Source organism: Leuciscus leuciscus, assembly GCF_965113295.1.
Source record: "Leuciscus leuciscus genome assembly, chromosome: 8".
Taxonomy (NCBI): Eukaryota; Metazoa; Chordata; class Actinopteri; order Cypriniformes; family Leuciscidae; genus Leuciscus; species Leuciscus leuciscus.
Genome location: NC_138732.1, coordinates 12,521,672 through 12,540,550, shown reverse-complemented (window position 1 = coordinate 12,540,550; position 18,879 = coordinate 12,521,672). Strand labels below are relative to the sequence as shown.

At 39.2% G+C, this 18,879-nt stretch overlaps 2 protein-coding genes across 2 annotated transcripts; one reads left to right on the top strand and one right to left on the bottom strand.

The window, feature by feature from the left end:
- Positions 1-276: 276 nt before the first annotated feature.
- Positions 277-5,260, top strand: ttc9c (tetratricopeptide repeat domain 9C). Its single transcript, XM_082177683.1, has 4 exons — positions 277-1,671; positions 2,198-2,528; positions 3,392-3,574; positions 4,761-5,260. Exons 1-4 carry the CDS (start codon positions 1,660-1,662, stop codon positions 4,907-4,909), a joined length of 675 nt encoding a protein of 224 aa, XP_082033809.1. The 5' UTR covers positions 277-1,659; the 3' UTR covers positions 4,910-5,260.
- A 229-nt stretch (positions 5,261-5,489) lies between these two features.
- LOC309504545 (uncharacterized protein) lies at positions 5,490-17,091 on the bottom strand. Its single transcript, XM_082177680.1, has 4 exons — positions 14,498-17,091; positions 9,690-9,858; positions 8,596-8,799; positions 5,490-8,160 (listed from the first exon to the last, which is right to left on the bottom strand). The coding sequence occupies exons 1-4, from the start codon at positions 14,726-14,728 to the stop codon at positions 5,804-5,806; spliced, it is 2,961 nt and encodes a 986-aa protein (XP_082033806.1). The 5' UTR covers positions 14,729-17,091; the 3' UTR covers positions 5,490-5,803.
- Between the last annotated feature and the right edge of the window lie 1,788 nt (positions 17,092-18,879).

The following is an 18,879-nucleotide window of genomic DNA, read 5'->3' as shown; positions in this document are numbered from 1 at the left end:
CCTATATATAAGGTCCTCGAATGTGTTCGAATATTTCACCAGCATCAGCCTTTTCACAGTTTCTATCACTCCGCTTGTCTGTGTTTGCTCAACTTGCATCATTAGGCCAGTAATGGTCTTTATGAGTGAACAATTGAAATTTAATTGAACTGATTTAATAGTGCCAAAAACATTGATTAACTCAAGAAAGAAACAAGTTGCTGAAACCAATCTTTAATGCTAAAAAGTTAACATCTATGCAAAATAATCCTTGAAAGATTTCTCATTTAAGGCCATTCCTGTTTGGAATATGTGGTTGTGTATTGTCAACATAAGCAGAAACATTCTGCATTTCCATTTTATAGTGTGGATCATTCATTTCAACATTTATCCTCATTTTCATGTTTAAGAATCTGTTATCTGCTTGACAAATAATTTATGCTACTGCCCACTGACATGCTTTTAAAGCTATTGTTATCAAAAAATGTTGGCCGTCAAACACCTTAAAATGCACATATGTAGGTCTGAGAAATCAAAATTTTCTCGGGGGAGCATGCCCCCCAACCCCCCTAACTACCTCACATTTGAATGTGTGTGTCTGTGTGGTAGTATGGCCTGGTGTGGCTACAGTGCCAGGACTGAATTTTTTAACCAGTCTGCCTGCATATAGGCCTAAAATATACATTATTCTCTGTATCGAATCATGTTATCTTGTTACCCACCCTAGCCCCTGACGTTTCGGGCTCAGCCCCTGATGTTTTTAAAACCTAGAAACGCCCATGCTCTAAATCAAACGTCCCACTAGCTGTTCTTACCAATGGAAATGTCAAAAGCGGCCTGGCATTTACCAGATCCACTTTATATTCCAAAAATTGCACGTTTAAAACCCACCAGCTTTTAAAAGAAATAAACGAAAAGGTGACATTTAATGCATCAAATTTGTCCAGGTAGAAACGCATGACATATTGAGTCATTGAATTTTAAGAATGCAAATAATTTGTGTCCGTCCCATCATAATGAGCAAACACTTAAAATCGTTCTAGTTATAGCCTACAAACAGTCGGGACTGGGATCAAATATTTGTTTTACTTTCTGACATATAACTTATCCTAAATTAGTAGGCAATTGTATACTGATGCTTCCAACAAGTCTTATATCAAAGAATATATCTTCAATTTCTTTATTTTGTTTGATTTTTTAAAATCCATAAACAGCTCTTTCACATTTTTTAGTTGAAACAGACTCGCTTCTTAAATCTCTTTATTTAACAAATATGCGACAGATTCCAGAAACAGAAATGTGTAGCCTACTTATTGAGGTTTAATCAAATTTTCCTAATCTTGTCATTTTGCTCCCTTGTTTGTTACATGTGAAGTTTTGCGTAGATGCTCTTTAATTTCCCCCTGAAATGTAGTTTCATGAAGTATTTTTAAAAATCGCCCAATTTTTTTTCTCATTTAGTTTATTAATTTACTGAATATAAATGTGTGATTGTGTAAATCTCTCATGTGATGTTGCGCTATTAATATTCGACCGGTAGGAGGCAGTATTGCAAATTGTGCTGCAGCAACCATATCCACGAAGAAGAGTGTCAGAATTGTTTCTTTAGCGTCCCAACAATATTTTCTTCATTAAACTGGCTTGTAAGCCGACTGCAGCCAATTTAAAGCTTTAAACGCCATGGATGAAACGGTAAAAAATATACTTAGCATGTGTTGTTTCCTTTTATATGTGATAAAGTGGGGCAATATACTGCTGCATGCTGTGATTGTGCGCAGTTCAAGTTCAATGGAAAGATCTGGTTCGATTTCAAAAAGTTATGTGACTTTTTAAAATTATGTAAGCTCGGTTGCACGGCCTCATATTTTTTGTGTCCGTTTGCATGGATTTATTTATTAGCAAGAGTTTAGATGTGTGATCAGTGTTAAAACTCTGATTGGAAAAACAGCTTAGACCAGCCTAAGGTGGTTTGTTGGTCTCCCTGCCTGGTTAGGCTGGTCTGCTTGTGGTTTTAGACTGGGTACTGGGAGGGTTTTCAACTGGTCATGCTGGGAGAGCAGCTACACCAGTTTGGTTTGGCCAGGATGGGAGACCATTCTTAACCTGCATACACTGTTTTGACAGAGTGATCTCCTAATGCAGAGACTGTGGCTATATTAAAGTGTCAATAATGCTGTAGTTGTATGTTGTCAACACTTACAACTGTTATGTGTGTCAGGCTTTAGATCCTACTGCAGGGGATGATGGGTCAGAGGCAGCGGCCGGTGCTTCGTCATGTTTGGGAGCCACTGGAGGATCATCTGGTTCCCGTTTGGACTCACAGCTCCAGGACGCCATTCGGTTGAAGACAGAGGGGAATGGTTTCTACCGGGAGAAAAATGTGCGAGCTGCCATCGGACGTTATCATCGTGCCTTGCTCGTTCTCCGTGGCCTGGACTCTGAGGTGAACTCTGTCCTGCAAGGGTTTGGGGCTCAGGTGCCTAAACTGAGCCAGGAGCAGGAGGACCTGCTGAGGAGCACGCAAGTAGACTGCTATAATAATTTAGCAGGTTTGTAATCCTTACAAAGAAGTACTTTGGAAATGTGAGATGGTAATGCTGTGGTACCGAATATCACAACACTAAAACATTATAATTTTGCAGACAATTTTAGCCGAAGCGACTTTTTAAGCATGTTCACAGAATTTCTTATTGGACAGGAATTATCATAGAATTATTATTGGTCGGACTTTATCATGCCATTTGGGTTATTCAATTCCTATTGGTTTAAAACCTCCAAACCAAATGGTTCCATTTCTGTGTATCTCAGCATAACAGTTTTCATATTCTTACCAGGATCCTATTATTTGCTTTCAGCCTTTGGTGGTGCTTATCATATCACCTTGACCATATGTTAAAACCTTTAACCCTTGCATTTTCCCATGTTAGTCATACAAGAAATAGGAGATGAGTCCTGTAAACTTGGTCGTTAATCTTTGATGTAGGATCACCCATTTCATGACAACCCATAGCACAATTCAAGATCTTGCTTTATTAAACACATGTTTTTTTGGTTTTTTTGCAAAGAAATTAGTTCTTTTATTCAGCAAGGACTCATAATTTAAAGTGGCAGTAAAGAACTTTACATTGCTACAAAAGATTATGGTTTTCAAATAAATGCAACTTTCTATTCATCAAAGAATCCTGGGGGGAAATATAGCACTGTTTCCACATGTTTGGAGTAATGGCTGCTGAAAATGCAGCTCTGCCATCAAAGGAATAAATTACCGTTTAAAATATATTTGTAATAACATTTCCGTTTTTACTGTTTTGTGACCAAATAAATGCAGCCTTGGTGAGCATAAGAGACGTCTTTAATTAAAAACATTAATAAAAACGGCATTCTCCGTTTGACCTATTTCTGTGTCTCACAGCATGTTTGCTGCAGCGAGAGGTGGTGGACTATACCCGTGTGCGAGAGTACAGTCTGAAAGTGCTCCATTGGAGGGCAGGGGACATTAAGGCCCTGTACAGAGCTGGAGTGGCCTCATTAGAACTGGGTGATGCTCCGGCTGCTCGACAGTACCTCATACAGGCCAGCAGAGGGAAACCCAACGGTAAAAACCAACCACGTCCCACACCTTTTCTTCTCTATTTCATTCTTTTCTAATCTGCACCATGGATTGATTTTCAGGCAAACTATTTGAAGGGGCATCCATTTGTAAATTGTGTCCGAAACCGTTGTGGATGTTATCGAGTGTACTCATTCAATTCCACATTGCACCAGCCAATGTACACTCAACGGCTGTCTTTCAAGTTAACTGTATTAGTGGACAACGTAGGTTGCAGTGATTGATGGATTAGGGGGCCATTTCAGATTCATCAAATTATTTCTCTCGATTCAATTTCAATCAAATTATCGTTGTTTTGTTATAAACGCACAGAGATCTAAAATCCGGGGGTCGTTCACACAGAATAGGCTACTTGTTGCAATTTAATTGTCAGTGTACATATGGATGTCAGATCTTTGCTTTTGTCTCGCTATTTTTTCAGACTCATGAGCAACGTTAAGAGTAAGTCAAGTTAAAAATAGTTTAAAAACATGTCACAGGACCCCTGCATTCCCTTCCATTCAATTATCTATATTTAAATGCTAGAAGGTGTCCTGTGTGAACAGGCATCTAAAAATACACGGCTGAATGCCACACAGAATCGGTTAATCAGTGAAAATGTTCTGCATGATACAGGCTGAAAGTGTGCAATGATAGTCGTATGGAAATCATTAAAGTCACTCCTGATATAAGACAAAAAAAGAAGGGAGAAGCCAGACAAAGTGTTCCCCTTAAATTATTTGCCTGGTAATTTAATTAACCAAACTGTCCACAGTACTGCTGTGTAACTCAATATTTATTAACTTTGATTTAAAAGGCATATCTACAAATGTTTGCTTGTCCTATTAGATAAAAAAAAATACAAAAATTGTGTATACTATTTGAAATACTTTTTTTGTAGGTGTCAAGAAGTGTGTAGTAAAAAAAAAGTCCCCTAAAAAAGGTTTGGAACTACTGGTCTAATGAATATGCTTCCAGGGAATTTCTGATACAGTTTTCAAGGGATTCAGCATGTGTCGGATTTTGAGCCTGTTACGTAATGTAGTGTTGTTACATTTTGTGGATTGATCCATTTTCTTTCAGATTTAGTAAGATCAAACGCTTTGCTGCTTTCGGTTGCACATAAAATTCATGTCAATGCTTTGATTAAAATTACGATGCCATTCATTTTATCCTGTTCTCTATTTCTCAGATGCCGATGTAAAGAAACAGCTGCAGCGAGTGGAGGAGAGACTCAGCCAAGAGTACCAGAAAGAGAAGGCACTGTACAAAGGCATGTTCAGCAAACAAAAACAAGGCGAGGAGCAGTTAGCAGAGGAGAAGACACAGAAACTGGTCTAAATGGACTAATACATGACTCAGCAGGAACATACATCAAGTTAAATGAACTTCGAGTTGAAGGAAGTGGGATGTTCGCCTCAGGGCATGGATAATTTGCGCCATATGGCATTTACTGGTGTTGAAGGTCCCACTGGCAGGATTAAATGTGTGACTGAAATCTGGTGCAATGTGGCAGCTTGAAAGAGAATTTTAATGCACTTGAAATGCATTGTAGTCTGGTATTGTATGGCTAATGTGCTGTCAAGCTGCTTCTGTGATGCATTCAGTTTCTTCCAGCTGTGGTGTTTTTTTCTGTTCTTTTCATTTGTCTTGTTTTTTGTTTGTTCATCCTAATAAATATTTTTGAAAGAACCCAAAGCCTAATTGATTTGCCATTTGAAATTGATTACTCAAACAAGCTGTTGTTATATTGTTAATGGATTATACTAATATGATTAGGGAAATGCTGTGATAAGACATTTATTATAAGTCTATGGCAGCAGAGTTTTGTTTGTGAGATATTTAATCCGATTGTACCACAGAACTCTTCACTCAGCAGCAGCCTATGTAGTCATTGCCAAGCAAATCAATAAGGATCATGTTAAATTGGAAATACTTTTATTGATATTTCATCATGTTTCAGCACTTTAACAATCTTTTCAAATTATTTCATTTTTTTTTCAAAGTCCTGAGCATGAGTTTAAACAACATATTTTTGTATTTGGTCGGTATATACTTTAATGTACTTTAAGTATAATATGTTCATAGTAAAAACAACACCAGCACCACTATGACCATAAGAGTGCACAGACCACAACACAGCATGGCATGCAGATTCTAAACAAGCAGAATGAGAGTAAATCGTAAGTTTGGAAAAGTTGGCAGCCTGTTTTCTCCCATTTTGAAATGTTCTCACTAATCTTTCTTTTTTGACTTGTGATTTTTATTGAAACTGAGGGACCTCATAGAGCCAAACACTTTCCTTCCAAGGTCACGGAACGATCTGGAACGAGTGAGAGGAGCTGATGGGGGTGGCGAGGGTGAGAGGGATGGAGACGAAAGAGGAGAAAGGGAGTGACTGCTTCCCTCCAGGCTCTGGGATCGAGAGAGATGGAAAAGACTGGCTGTTGAAGAATGATGTTTCTCCTCCTTTCGCACCAGATTGCGAGCACGTTCAGAGCCTCGTCCTGCACGGCTGATCTCAAACGAGGAACGCCACTGATTGCTTTCTCGTTTCTGAGAATGTGGATCGAGAATTCCCTGAGACTCACTTCGAAATAATGCTCGTCTGGACAACCGGAGGCTGGAACTCCGACTGTCCCAACTTGTTCCTTTCTTTTTCGAGTTGTTCCCTCTTTGATCTTGCCTACTGGACGATGTTTCTTTCAACGAGGTGTGCCTCCAACCAAACCCTCCAGCTCTCTCAGCTCTCTCATCTCTCTCGTCATCCTCCTCCTCCTCCTCCTCTCTTCCCCAAAATCGTGTTTCAAACCCCTTCCAAAACTTTCCACCCTTTTTAGGTGTTTGAGTACTCATTTCATCCTCCCATCCGGTGCCGTAGTCTCTGCCCGAATAGCTACTCACCGTGGATGCACGGATGAGTTCTCTGGAGGCATGTTTGCCCTGGTAGAGCCTCTCTCCATCCCCACTCCTCCTCCAGCCTCTATCTTGAGGCCTCCATCCAGCCCCTGCATTCTGCCTGAGGGACCCTCCGCGAGGTCGAATGGGACCCTCCAGTGGGGAACTACATGGATGAAAGCGTGGAAGAGAGCACTGAGATGGGGAGTCACGCCGAAATACTGACAGCTGGGCAGGAGTGAAGGGTGAATTTGAAAGTAGCCGAGGAGGGGAGTGGACTCTGGTGTGGGAAGAGCCTGGAGATGAAGCGGGATCTGATTGATTGTGTGGGAAAGGTAGGATGGGAGAAGAACGAGTAGGCGTGGGTCCAGAATTGTCCGAATGAGGGCTACCTGACTGCGATGTCATTGCCGAATGGCAATCCGAGTGGGAAACTTGTAGGCGATGCTGTTGAGATATGTAATCCTGACCTGTGCCTGCACCTGTCCAGGCATTTGATGGTGGTGTCAGATTAGTTCGTTCTAATCCAAACGGGTGGTGAAATGAAGACCGGGAAGAGTGCAGTGTAGAAACGTTACTTGGAGAAGCAGAACCTCCACCTCTTTCTCGTTCGTTCCTAAAACATTCTGTATCCAACTCCACCCCCTCCTCCATCAAACCAAGCACTACAGATCTTGGCAGTCCAGATACACGAGAGATCTCACATACAACTGCAGAGTCCTCATTCATTTTGGGAGGGCTTTCTGAAGCTTTGACAGGAGGACAACCCTCTGCCTCTTCCCTTGAGGCTCCACTCCAGTCTAGAGATTTGGAGAATCCCACTGGACTAAAGGTCTTTCCAGTTATCTCCAGAGACCCACGATGGTTCACTGAGGAAGGGCAGGTGGAGATCCTTGGTCTCCTACTCCAGTTTGGAGTGCTGGTGATGGTGGAAGTTGAAGAGGAAGGGGAAGCAGTTGGAGTGACTAAGTTGGCAGAGAGATGCCCACATGATCCTGAGACCTCTTCTTTCAACTTTTTAGCATCAAAACTCAAAGTCTTGTTCAGGTTCGGATTTAGGTTCAAATTCAGATTCAAGTGGAAGCTGATGTTGAAATCCTCCCCTGTCACGGAGGGCAAGTTTCCAAGGTTGATGGAATTGCGACTTGCATTTTTACCAATACTGCTGAGGCTGACTCTCGCTGAATTGCCCAGGATAGACTTACAAGGAGTCGCACTACCTCCCGACAGGCTGGAGGAGGAAGCACTTCTTGGGTGGAGTCCCTCATAACCTGCAATGTTTATTTGGGGTCCACGACTGGAGGTTTCAGCGGCCACCCTGCAGTGATGCTGATGGACTAATCTGTTGATGTATTTCTCCAGCTGAGTAAAGGAAGGAGAGGCTGGGGGCTTCACAGGAGGTTGATCAAGCCCTGGCTCCACAGGCTGCTCATTCTCTGGACTGGGCGAGAGGCGGGTGGGGGAAGGTTCCTGGCAGGTCGTGAACAGGGGGCTCTGGAGGGCCACAGCATGGAGTGGACTAGGGTAAGGGTACACCTCTTTTGTCTTCCGAGAAACTAGGTCAGAGCAAAATTTTGGGTCCAGCTGAATCTGTGGACTGGAGTTGGAAGAAGGTAGAAGAGAGCCTGGGTGAAACCCTCCCAAACTGGAACAAAGGTCTGTCAGGACCATGAGGCTATTGAGCTCAAGATCCCCTGTTCATAAAGAATTTAAAACATTTTTTATTATTTACATTCTCCTTATTTAGTATACAATAAATTATCTACTTATTTTAATTAGAAGCATAAAAAACACAAAATTATTACAAAAAGAACCTATGTATATACAGTATATATAAATTATCTATATATGCATATATACTATAAATAATAATTGGGCATTTTACTTTTTTGTTGTCCTTTTGTTTTGAATTCCTATTCTCATTAAATGCTTATTACTGTTATATAGGATTGTTACAGTATGATTTATAATATTTAAATTACCTTAAATGAAAATATACAAAAATAGCAAATGTACAACAAACATTATCATCCTTTGTAAGTATTTTTAACAAATCTTGCTTATATAAATAGGCAAATCTTTTGATTTTTGAAAGACCTCTTATAGCACAGATTTAAGATCGATCATACCAGTTGAAAAGGGCCTCCTTTCTTGTTTCTCCACTGTGCCCCCAGGACACTCTGTACTAAGAGATTCAGCCTCCCTCCAATGATTGGCACTATGATCCAGTGAGCGAGGCCTACGGCTGACTCTCACTGACCCTCCAGGAGCCGCCTCGCTGGATACAGAGTAACAAGAGTCTGACAGAGAACTTCCACTGACCGAGTAAAAACCTGTGGACAAGAGAATGATAGATGAAGTTAAGAGTGTTAGGGGGAGAAGTGCTTCAGGGGTGACACATGATATAAATGATGGGATTGCCATAAAAACCTAGGGTTAATGTTTGCCAAAGTAAACAGAGAACTCCCAAAAACTCAGAAACTGTGTGTCATATTTAAGTTAAGAGGTCAACACTGAATCATTTGTTTCAAAAAGAGCCCCAAGCCATCCAAGCTATGAGTCATACGCTTGTGTGAAATGTGTTACAATTTCACGCAGGGCTCATTCTTCAGGGATGGTTTAAAGGATAACACCTTTTGATTTAGACATTTCACATATAGTTTCACTGACTGATGAATCTCTACAAAGTTTTTCTTTTTTATCAAAGTTTGCTATAATTGGTGTTTTGCTGCAAGCACTTTGTATTTCTAAGAAGAACTGAACAGTATTTTATATACACTACCGTTCAAAAGTTTAGGATCAGTACGTTTTTTTTTTGGGGGGGGGGGGGGGTATTTTGATTCACATTTTAGAATATATTAAAATAGAAAATAGTTGTTTTAAATTGTAATAATTTAAGGTTTAACATCTCTTCATCCAGGTTTTGATGAGCACTGCAGTGCTGAATAACATACAACACCAAGAATAGCCAGCTGTGACTAAATAATTATATAATGCTCCAAATGCCAAATACTAAAAAGGGAAACAATACTGTGGAACAATGATTAATCACACAATTCTCTCTCAGTGAATATAAACAGCTTTAGAGAAGCACCTCAGCGCGAGATATTTCAGAGGCCCTACTGCCTTTGTTAAAGGTCCAAGTTATCCAGACAAATATATTTTGAAGTGCTCTTTACAAAACGACAAAGGTTTATTATTGAGGAACTTAGAGTATCAGCACCTGAGCTGGGTCTAGAGTCGCAGTCAAGCGGTGTAGTGCCAGGGAAGTCTGGGGTTTGAGAAGACAGCAGATCAGACGGGACGTCCCAGGACAACGTGGACCAGCGTGAGCTTATCCCCTCTCCTGTAGTGCCGAGGCAAGACAGATCAGGGTTTGCAGAGGACAGGCTCTGAAACAGATGGAGGGGTCATGTTACTACAAGATACAGTGATAACACAAAGACCCCGTTTACACCTGGTATTAACATACGATCATGATGCATGTATTTGTACATTGTACTTGTGGCTAAACGCTAATCCATCGTAATGAATCCCAGACAGCAGCAAAGGACCGCCTACTCACCTGTCAATTGACTATTTCAATAAAAAAAAGAGGTTTTAGCAGAATGGTATTAATAGAAATAACCATCTGATTGAATACATACTACATAAACATGCACACATCACTTACAAGGAGTCAGGAATCAATGCCTAATATAAACAAAGTGACAAACAGATAACGTGCAATTCTTTTGCAATTAAATTTTTTGCACTTTATCAATTGTAAAACACTGACGTAGTGAATGATTCATGTAGTCCTGAAATCAGAGATCCTATCCTCGAAATATGATCACAGCTGGTCACTGGAGATGCATGTTAACCAGGTGTAAACAAAAATTTGTCTCAGCTGACCAAATCACCCAGACTCATACCAGCATAGAAATCATGTATCTGTGATGTATATATTTACAAAAACAGTACACCTAAGCCACATCATTAGCTGGTAACTTTATGATGTCTAAGACTGCTTTTCTGAGAGGATTTTAAAGGACTAATAACTGAGAACAATCAAGGGAATGCTTTGACTAAAGTTCACTTCTGCTCAGAAGTTTTAAATCGCTTATCTGCATGAAGTGTTTACTGGGTTTAGCTGTTTGTGATCCCCAACCTCCCCCCATCGCAAGGAATCTCCCCTTGCTTCACTTCTGAGGAATCCCATCAAACCAAGTGACTATTGTGCATATCCTGTTAAGTCCGATCAACCTTCTGTCAGACTTTTACCCAGACAATGCAGGTGATGCATTGGCGAAATGAAAAAAGCTGGGGGAGGGCGGTTAATAAGCAGAGAGTGGAGAAAGACAGATGATGAAACAAAGAAGAAAAGGAGAAAAGAAGGGGGGATAATGGGTATTGAAAGGCAGACTTTGACCAGGCTTATCTCTGCTCCAGCAGTTTACCCACAATTACCCATGTCTCGGACTCTAAAACTATATATGGAAGGGAAAACATACGATGTAAAAGTGAGCAGGGGGGGGATGAAGGTTGAATACTCATGGAGGGGAGCATAAAGCATAAAGAGAGTGATAAAATGAAGAGTTTTGAAGAAAAGTAGAGAGTACGGGGGATGGGTTGCCTAGTGAGACAAACAGCATGAAGGAGGCATCTCTTATGTGAGACCCCCCTCCCAACCACCACCACCACTCCTGGATATAACTGCCTCCCCCACTTCACTTCAGAGAACTGTCAGGCCTCTCTTCTCTTCCTGCCCTCTCTCTCCTTCTCTTTCTCGCTCTCCTTCTCCTCTCCTCGCCCACACATCCGATTTAGCAGCAATACTTTAACTCTCTCTTTACTGATGGAATATGAACGAACATGTGCATTGACACTTCCACGTGCATTGGACAACAAACACTTGTTTCTCACTGTGGTACTTCAGTTGAATTTTTCGAATGCAGAGCAAAACTGCTTGAAACGTTATGCATTGACTTGACTATCACAAAACATAAATAAATTAGACCGTAATTTCTCTCTAATGTCCCTAATTCGTTCACTTAAACCTATGCACACATCTAGACAGAATCTATACTGCATTATCGTGGTATACTGTTGCAATTTATTTCATTTCACCGGGAAGGGGCTTGGAAGAAGCATTTGCTCAATAGGGGAAACCTGATATGGGTCTCACGCAGGGTGAACTGGCCATTTTCCAGCTACCGATCAATTCACGAAGGAGTGCTCTGGCACATGGAAACTGCATTTCATGAGGCTAATGATGCAAATGGACATAAAATAATGGAAATAATGAGGTGAATATCCAGTCTGGCTATCAGCTCCATTGACAGAGGAATTACTCATTCAATTCCCACACTGACACAGTAAAATGGTTTAACGTCATATTATAATAACAAGGTGAGTCTTGAGGGAGGAAGATGGAAGACAGCTTTTCAGCCACTGAATCAGAGCAATCGAACTTTTGACTGAAAAACTTATCATATTTTAATAGTCTAATAAACCAATGGCAGTTAAATGAAAGACTATATGCATAGTAGCTATGAAATCAGATACTGCATTCAGCCATTGCGCAGCAGTCCATCCTAGTGAGGGGTTAACATATCAGTTGCTCTGCATGGTACACCCCCGTTCTCCATTTCTCTGTCCATTTCCGTCCATCCTCTCTCTCCCTCAGCGGGTATCAGAGGAGAGGTGATATCTGTGACGCCGACAACAGAAACATTTTTCCATGTGGTGTTTATGCAAATGGAAGTTACGTAGGTGGAGAGGCAACAACATCGCCCCGATGATGACTCACACTTTTGTCTCATGATACATATTGCTGTTTCTCATCCGCACATTTTGCTAGACTGAATGACTACTTGTAAGTGTCCTTTAAAAGCCTTTTGAAATTGCGAAAACAATTTTGCATGCTATGAAAGAAAATGCTCTTAATCACATCACTTTGATCTTGGAGATCCCGGATAATTATATAAATGCCCTATAATAAATGAGGGATATGAGAAATGTGAGAGATGTATGAGCTAATTGCCACTATTAAATGTATTTCAAATTTGTGGCTTCACTTGAGTTCACTTGCACACTGCCCCACTGTCCATTATATAAAAACCCACAATGGTGCTTCTATTGTCAACTCTCACATACACTTCCCTCCTTCTCCCATTACACAAGCACATACCTAAACAGCACCTGTTATGTGTCCTCCATACCTGGTCAAGAGCCCTGCCTCATCACCATGACAAAAATCAACATTTTGTTAGTAAAACATTTTGTCTGTCCAACATACAGACAGTATGTGTAGATTAATAGGAGATTGATATGTCATTGGGTAAATTGTGCCACCCTCTTAATCTACAATACAGTGCATTATTTGTCACATGACCATATAAATTAGAAAGAGCCCTTCCTATACAGCTGCCTACTTTTGAGAGATGCATATGAAAAAATTAAAAAGCATTTTTATGCAAAAATAAAACTCTCATTTGCATGCCAAAGTAATTTGCAATTTTACAAGACAGGTGAAATTAACATCAAAGCAAATTTATACAGATCTAAAATTTTAAAAATGTATCCAAATTATTTCATTATTGAATAAAGCAGTTTTCCCAAAATGGGAAACTGTAGAAACATATTACCATTACTTAAAACTACAAATACAACAGCAAAATGTTTAAAAAAAATTGTTGAATTTAGGGATACACAATATATCTGCCACCATATCAGTATCAGATATTTGGCCGATATATTAAAGCAGATAAATAATGAATTATTTCCATCAGCTGAGACACTTCAGATGCCACAATGGTTTTCAATTACTCACAAAATATGATTGGAACCACTTCAAAAAAGGAAAATACAGTTAAGTGCAACATGTGCTGTCATTTAGGCTGTATAGGCTACATAAAATTATACTGAGAACAATTGTGTACTTGGACATGGCTTTTGATGGTGAGACACTTGTTTTTGTAATCAGGCTCTCAAAAATTATATAAAAATTTCGATTTCGATTTATTGGACAATATATCGGTTATCGGCTTTCAAATATAAAGAATTATCGGTATTTAATTAAAATGAAAAATTCTGAATATTAAAGGATAAGTTCACCCAAAAATGAAAATTATGTCATTAATTACTCACCCTCATGTCGTTCCAAACCCATAAGACCTTTGTTCATCTCCGCAACACAAATTAGATATTTTTTATGAAATCCGAGAGCTTTCTGACCCCTCCATAGACAGAAATGCAATGACTACTTTCAAGGCCCAGATAGGTAGTAAAGACATCAGTTAAAATAGCCCAAATAGTTGTGTTCCGAAGACGAACGAAAGTCTTATGGGTTTGGAACGATATGAGGGCGAAGAGTAATTAATGACAGAATATTCATTTTGGGGTGAACTATCCCTTTAAGCATTTTTCTCTGGCTGGTTTCTGCAAAAATGAACCATTGGAATGAGAGAAAACATTTAAATAAAAAGTTTGAAAAAAGGAATGAGATAAATATATTAGTAATTTAGTTGTGTAAACATTTTTTCAAAACATATCGACTCAACTTACCCCCAACATGGGGCAACTACCTTTTCCCCAAGAAGTCATATTTCTATATTTTTATAGATGCTTTCTGACTACATTTGATAACAAACATATAATAAGGCTTCTTTTTTTTTTTCTTGCCTGTAAGACAAATTAAAAATGACACAGCTTACCCTGCTGTCCCCCACATGACTCCACTAAGAGGCATTTTATATTTTTCAAAGGCGCAATCAACATGCATTGTGTGCAGTGGAGTGGCCTAAAATAGCTATGCACTCCAACTCAACCTTGACACGTTGAAGAAAAAGGTGTGTACAATTCTGAAATGTAAACAGTCAGCAGCAGCGTCCTGTATAGGTGCTCATGCAACCTGAGCTCCACTGGATGCCAGTGTCACCAAAACGTTTAGGAGGTGCCACCAGCAGGGTTTCACCTCGACGACGAGATCAAAGTTACAATTACAAGGAACATTATATTCCTGTGGTATTTTCCCACGTCCCCACTGACCTGTTGCCTGCGGGAGGTTGCGGCACCATCCTCGGCGGCGCTTTCCAGTCCTTCCCCCTGGTGAGCGGGGGCTTCATTCACGTCCAGTACCGCATCCACCATCTCCAGCTGTCGTCCTCTAAGAAGGTCCAGCTCCATTATGCCGGCCAGAGTGGCTTTCAGCCGCTCTCCGATGCGAACCCGATCGCTCCCTGACCATAGCGAATTCACACAACCGCGGCGTCCGGCCATTGTGCGCGCAAAATCGGTTTTCAAGGCAGACACTCACTATGGTCGCCGGTGAACGGGGAGAGCTCACTCACTGCTCGCCTCTAGCCAGAGTACCGACTGTCAATGCAGCGTGAGCGCTGTGCGACATGAGCAGCACCAGAGCCGACGCTTAAAATTCAGAGTCCGTAACAATGTATCTTTGCAGCTCACGAAAATGCCGAACGGAGGCAACTCAACTTTCGCTAGGAGGCACATGTAACAAAGGCATACTTTCAAGGTCTTAATTTACACCCCAGAATAATCCGTACCCTCCTAACCATTTTGAGGCACTACAATCATCACGTCAGCTATTCGGTTCATCATGATGATGATGATGATGAAGATGATGTGGATTGAATCATATGCGACAGTCTTGCACACAGCTCACTGCTGTAAAGAAAAGAGTATGAATATGGGCGGAGTTAGAACGTGAAAACGTGAGCTGATTGGCCGGGGAAGTTTTCGAACAGAATTGACTAGTTTTTTTTTAAGAGGAATGTGAATCTCCTAGTAGTTGGTACGATATGTTTTTAGACTGTATAGTATGGCAGCTAATAGGCTTCTGAATAATATTTACACGCAAAAAAATGTAAACTTGATTGTGTTTATTTATTAAATTGAGGGACTGAACATATAATTTTGTGTTGTACAGATTTTTTTTATTCACCCCAATGACTCGATTTAATTTGAATCGTTTGAATTCAAAGATTCATTCGCGCGCTTCACAAGCGAGAGATGAGCGAAAAATGATTCAGTGCATGAAAAGATTCGATCATTTAAAACATTTTCACGTTCTCTGCTAGTGGTTGAATTATGGGATCACTTTAAAATACGCAAATAAAGAAAAACAAGCGATGACCCAGATTGTGATTTAAAACGAGTATGCTGTTACTTTAGTGACGTATATTAGCCTACTTTGTGTACTTTTCCAAATGATCAAATATCCGCTTGGTTTGGTTGGTTTCAAATAGCAGCTCCTGTCGGCTGCTATGCGACGAGACCGTCCATTGTAGAAAAGAAACAACCAAGACTTTCTAACCAGCAGGTGTCAACCTTCGCCTTTACAAACAAGACTTCCTTCGGCAGGGTACATAAAGGCACACCTTAAGAAAAATGTGCTTTTCACTACTCCCATATGGTTTGATTGCAGAACAAAATATTTATGTTTTTATTGAACTTTTTGGAGCAACAAATTTTGTGTGAAAATAAATCATAAAAGTGGTTCATTCTGTTTAAAAATCTTATAAATGTATGAGTTGGCAAGGTGGGCCTTTTATCCCACACGTGGTGTAAAAGGCTCACCATCAGCTTGGTGCAAAAGGCACAAATTATTGATACAAATAGGCCTACTTAGGCAAGCTAAAATATGTTTTTAATATGTCTAACTTAATACTTGTTCAAAACAATCACTTTAGCAAAGTCTGTACTATTTTCTGTTTATTTTGATAAAATAATTCATTTTTGTTCAATAAATATTACTGTCATTAACATAAATTATGTTCATTTCAAAAATACAGAAGCAAAATTATTTTACAAAGTAAAGATTCTGAAAACATCGAATGAGATCCCATAATAATTTAATATACGTAGCTTTACAGTTGTAACACATAAATATATTTGATGTAGCCATGTAAAATCAGTTTGTGTGTTTTGTAAAACAGTTGCAATTCCAATTCATCTGACTGCGAAAATGTATTATTATCCAAGAAGTTTAAAATAAATATTTATTTATTAAACAGGCCTATAACACAAAAGGTTCTTTACATCCAGCTCTTCCTTTCTTTTTTCATCACTCTGTATTAAAACTACACTAACTATTTATAGGCCAACTTTCTGCTGAAACCATGAACTGAATGTGAAACCTCAAACCCCAGAAATTCTCTTCCATTTAACTTTTTCCCCCATCCTCTTTTCCCACAGATTTACTTTTGTTTATAAAATCATTACAAATCAGCTATTTTGCCTACATTAGGCTACACTGATGTGAGCACAGTCAAGTCAGATCTATCAAAATTTATACTTTTCACCTGTTTTCAACCTGCTTTGAAATTTCAAGGTAAGATTTTAGGCAACACATTTGAGCCAGTGAGGGGTGTTTTGTTTAACCCCAAAATGTTATCTTGACCGTGTTGTTTCATGTCAGGCACATAATATTATACACTGTTTCTTTCGTATCTCCCTGACCTCATTGAGAAAGGGGGCATGATGAGGATGGGCCTTAGGGTAAGTAATAAAAAAAAAGAAGAAAAAAGTGGCTTTTGTTCCAAACTCTGAGGCGCTTGGACTCTGTTTCACTAGTTATGCAGCCTGTAACACCATACTAACCTCATTGTGTTCGGGCTTCAGTCATCTAAAAAACAAACAAACAAAAACAAGAGATAGTTAATCTAAAAATGGAAATTCTGTCATAATTTTCTCACTCTCATGTCATTCCAAAACTTTCTCCTTTGGAACATAATTATATAGGCTATATGATTGCAGAAAAAATTTGTTTTTATTGAACATTGATGGAGCAGCAGATTTGTGTGAAAATAAATCATAAAAGTGGTTTGTTTGTTTGTTTGTTTGTTTGTTTGTTTGTTTAAACATCTTAAAAATCTACACACATGGGGTAAAAGCTCACCAGCATGGGGCAAAAGGCACATTGATAAAAATACTAGCTAAAGTAATATGTTTTTAATAATGTCTAAGTTAATAAGTTCAAACCAATCCCTTTAGCAAAGTTTATTATTTTGGTTTATTTAAATAATTCATTTTTGTTCAATAAATAAACTGTCATTAAAAAATGTTCATTTTAAAAATACTGAAATTTCTTTTTTTTTTTTTTTTGGTCATAGAATTTTTATTGTTGCAAACTGCATTTTTACATTTTATACCACCCCACCCACCAAACAACCCTACCCAGCCCCGACAAAGAAATCCCCAATCTGATAAACAGGACATCTGAAGATCAGAAAAAAAAAAAAGAAAGAAAAAAGAAAGAAAAAAAAACATATGTGCATACATTAATGTATATCTACATACAGGCAAAGATACATGCAAAATTGAGATGACACATATATAAACCCCCATTCAATCCACGTCTAAGGTTGGTAAGTCATTAAAGAATGTAATACATTTTTGCCATTTTTTCTCTTTTTTTAAAAGTAAAGATTCTGAAAGCATTGAATTAGGTCCCATAATAATTAAATAAAGCTTTAGAGCAGTAACAAATAAATATGATATTTTATCATATGCTATGATTAATATCATATTTTTAAACATGATGATATCATTATAAATATGGTGATTATCTCTAAGGTGGACACCCAACTTGATATATTTACCATCTGAATCTAACCATGTCATGTCAACAAATGGAAAAGTCAACCAGCTGTTTTTGTGCTATAGTGCTTAAAAGAGAAAGTCAAATGCAAAATTTTAAGCCTATTGACCTCCATTGTTATATATATGTAACCCCTCAGGTCCTACTCGCCCCACTCTGTGTTTGGGCTTCGAACCCGGACTCTGTGTTTGGGCTTCGAACCATAGTCTCTAGTGTCAGTTGCTAGTGCACCTCTTGAGATCAGGGGAGTGAGGTTCACCAGCACAGCTTACAATCACCCTCCTAAACCTCATTCCCATCCGGGTCACGGCACCAATGTAACCCCTCAGGTTCTACTCACCCCACTCTGTGCAGGCCTCGAACCCGGGTCACCAGGGTGGGAGGTGGGTGCACTAACCGCAGTCTCTAGCAGTCTCTCCCAGTGCGCCTCTTGAGATCAAGGAAGTGAGGTTTACCTGCACAGCTCTCACACCCGTTACATATATATATACACACACACACACACACACAATGGAGGACAATAAGCTTACTTTTTTTTTATTTTCACCATTCTTCAAAATATCTTTTGTGTTCTGCAGAAGAACGTCATTCAGTTTTGGAATGACACAAGGTTGAGTAGCCTAAATGATAACAGAATTTTTTTTGGGGGGGGGGTGAACAATCCCTTTACGTCACACATGTATTTTAAAGGTTATAAATCAATGTATTGTCAATACTATATGAACTGCAATATTTGGTGGGCAAAAAGTTTACTGATACATTTTTATTTATTTATTTATTTACATATTTTATGTATAATGTTTAAAAA

Bases quoted from the DNA above. Each gene is read 5' to 3' on its own strand.
- ttc9c (XM_082177683.1), top strand. The intron at 2,529-3,391 runs GTTTGTAATCCT...TGTGTCTCACAG, and splicing joins CTGCTATAATAATTTAGCAG to CATGTTTGCTGCAGCGAGAG. The intron at 3,575-4,760 runs GTAAAAACCAAC...TCTATTTCTCAG, and splicing joins CAGCAGAGGGAAACCCAACG to ATGCCGATGTAAAGAAACAG.
- LOC309504545 (XM_082177680.1), bottom strand. From the start codon at position 14,728: ATGGCCGGACGCCGCGGTTGTGTGAATTCGCTATGGTCAGGGAGCGAT. The intron at 9,859-14,497 runs GTCAGTGGGGAC...CATCTGTTTCAG, and splicing joins CAACCTCCCGCAGGCAACAG to AGCCTGTCCTCTGCAAACCC. The intron at 8,161-8,595 runs GTATGATCGATC...CTTTATGAACAG, and splicing joins AAGGAGGCCCTTTTCAACTG to GGGATCTTGAGCTCAATAGC.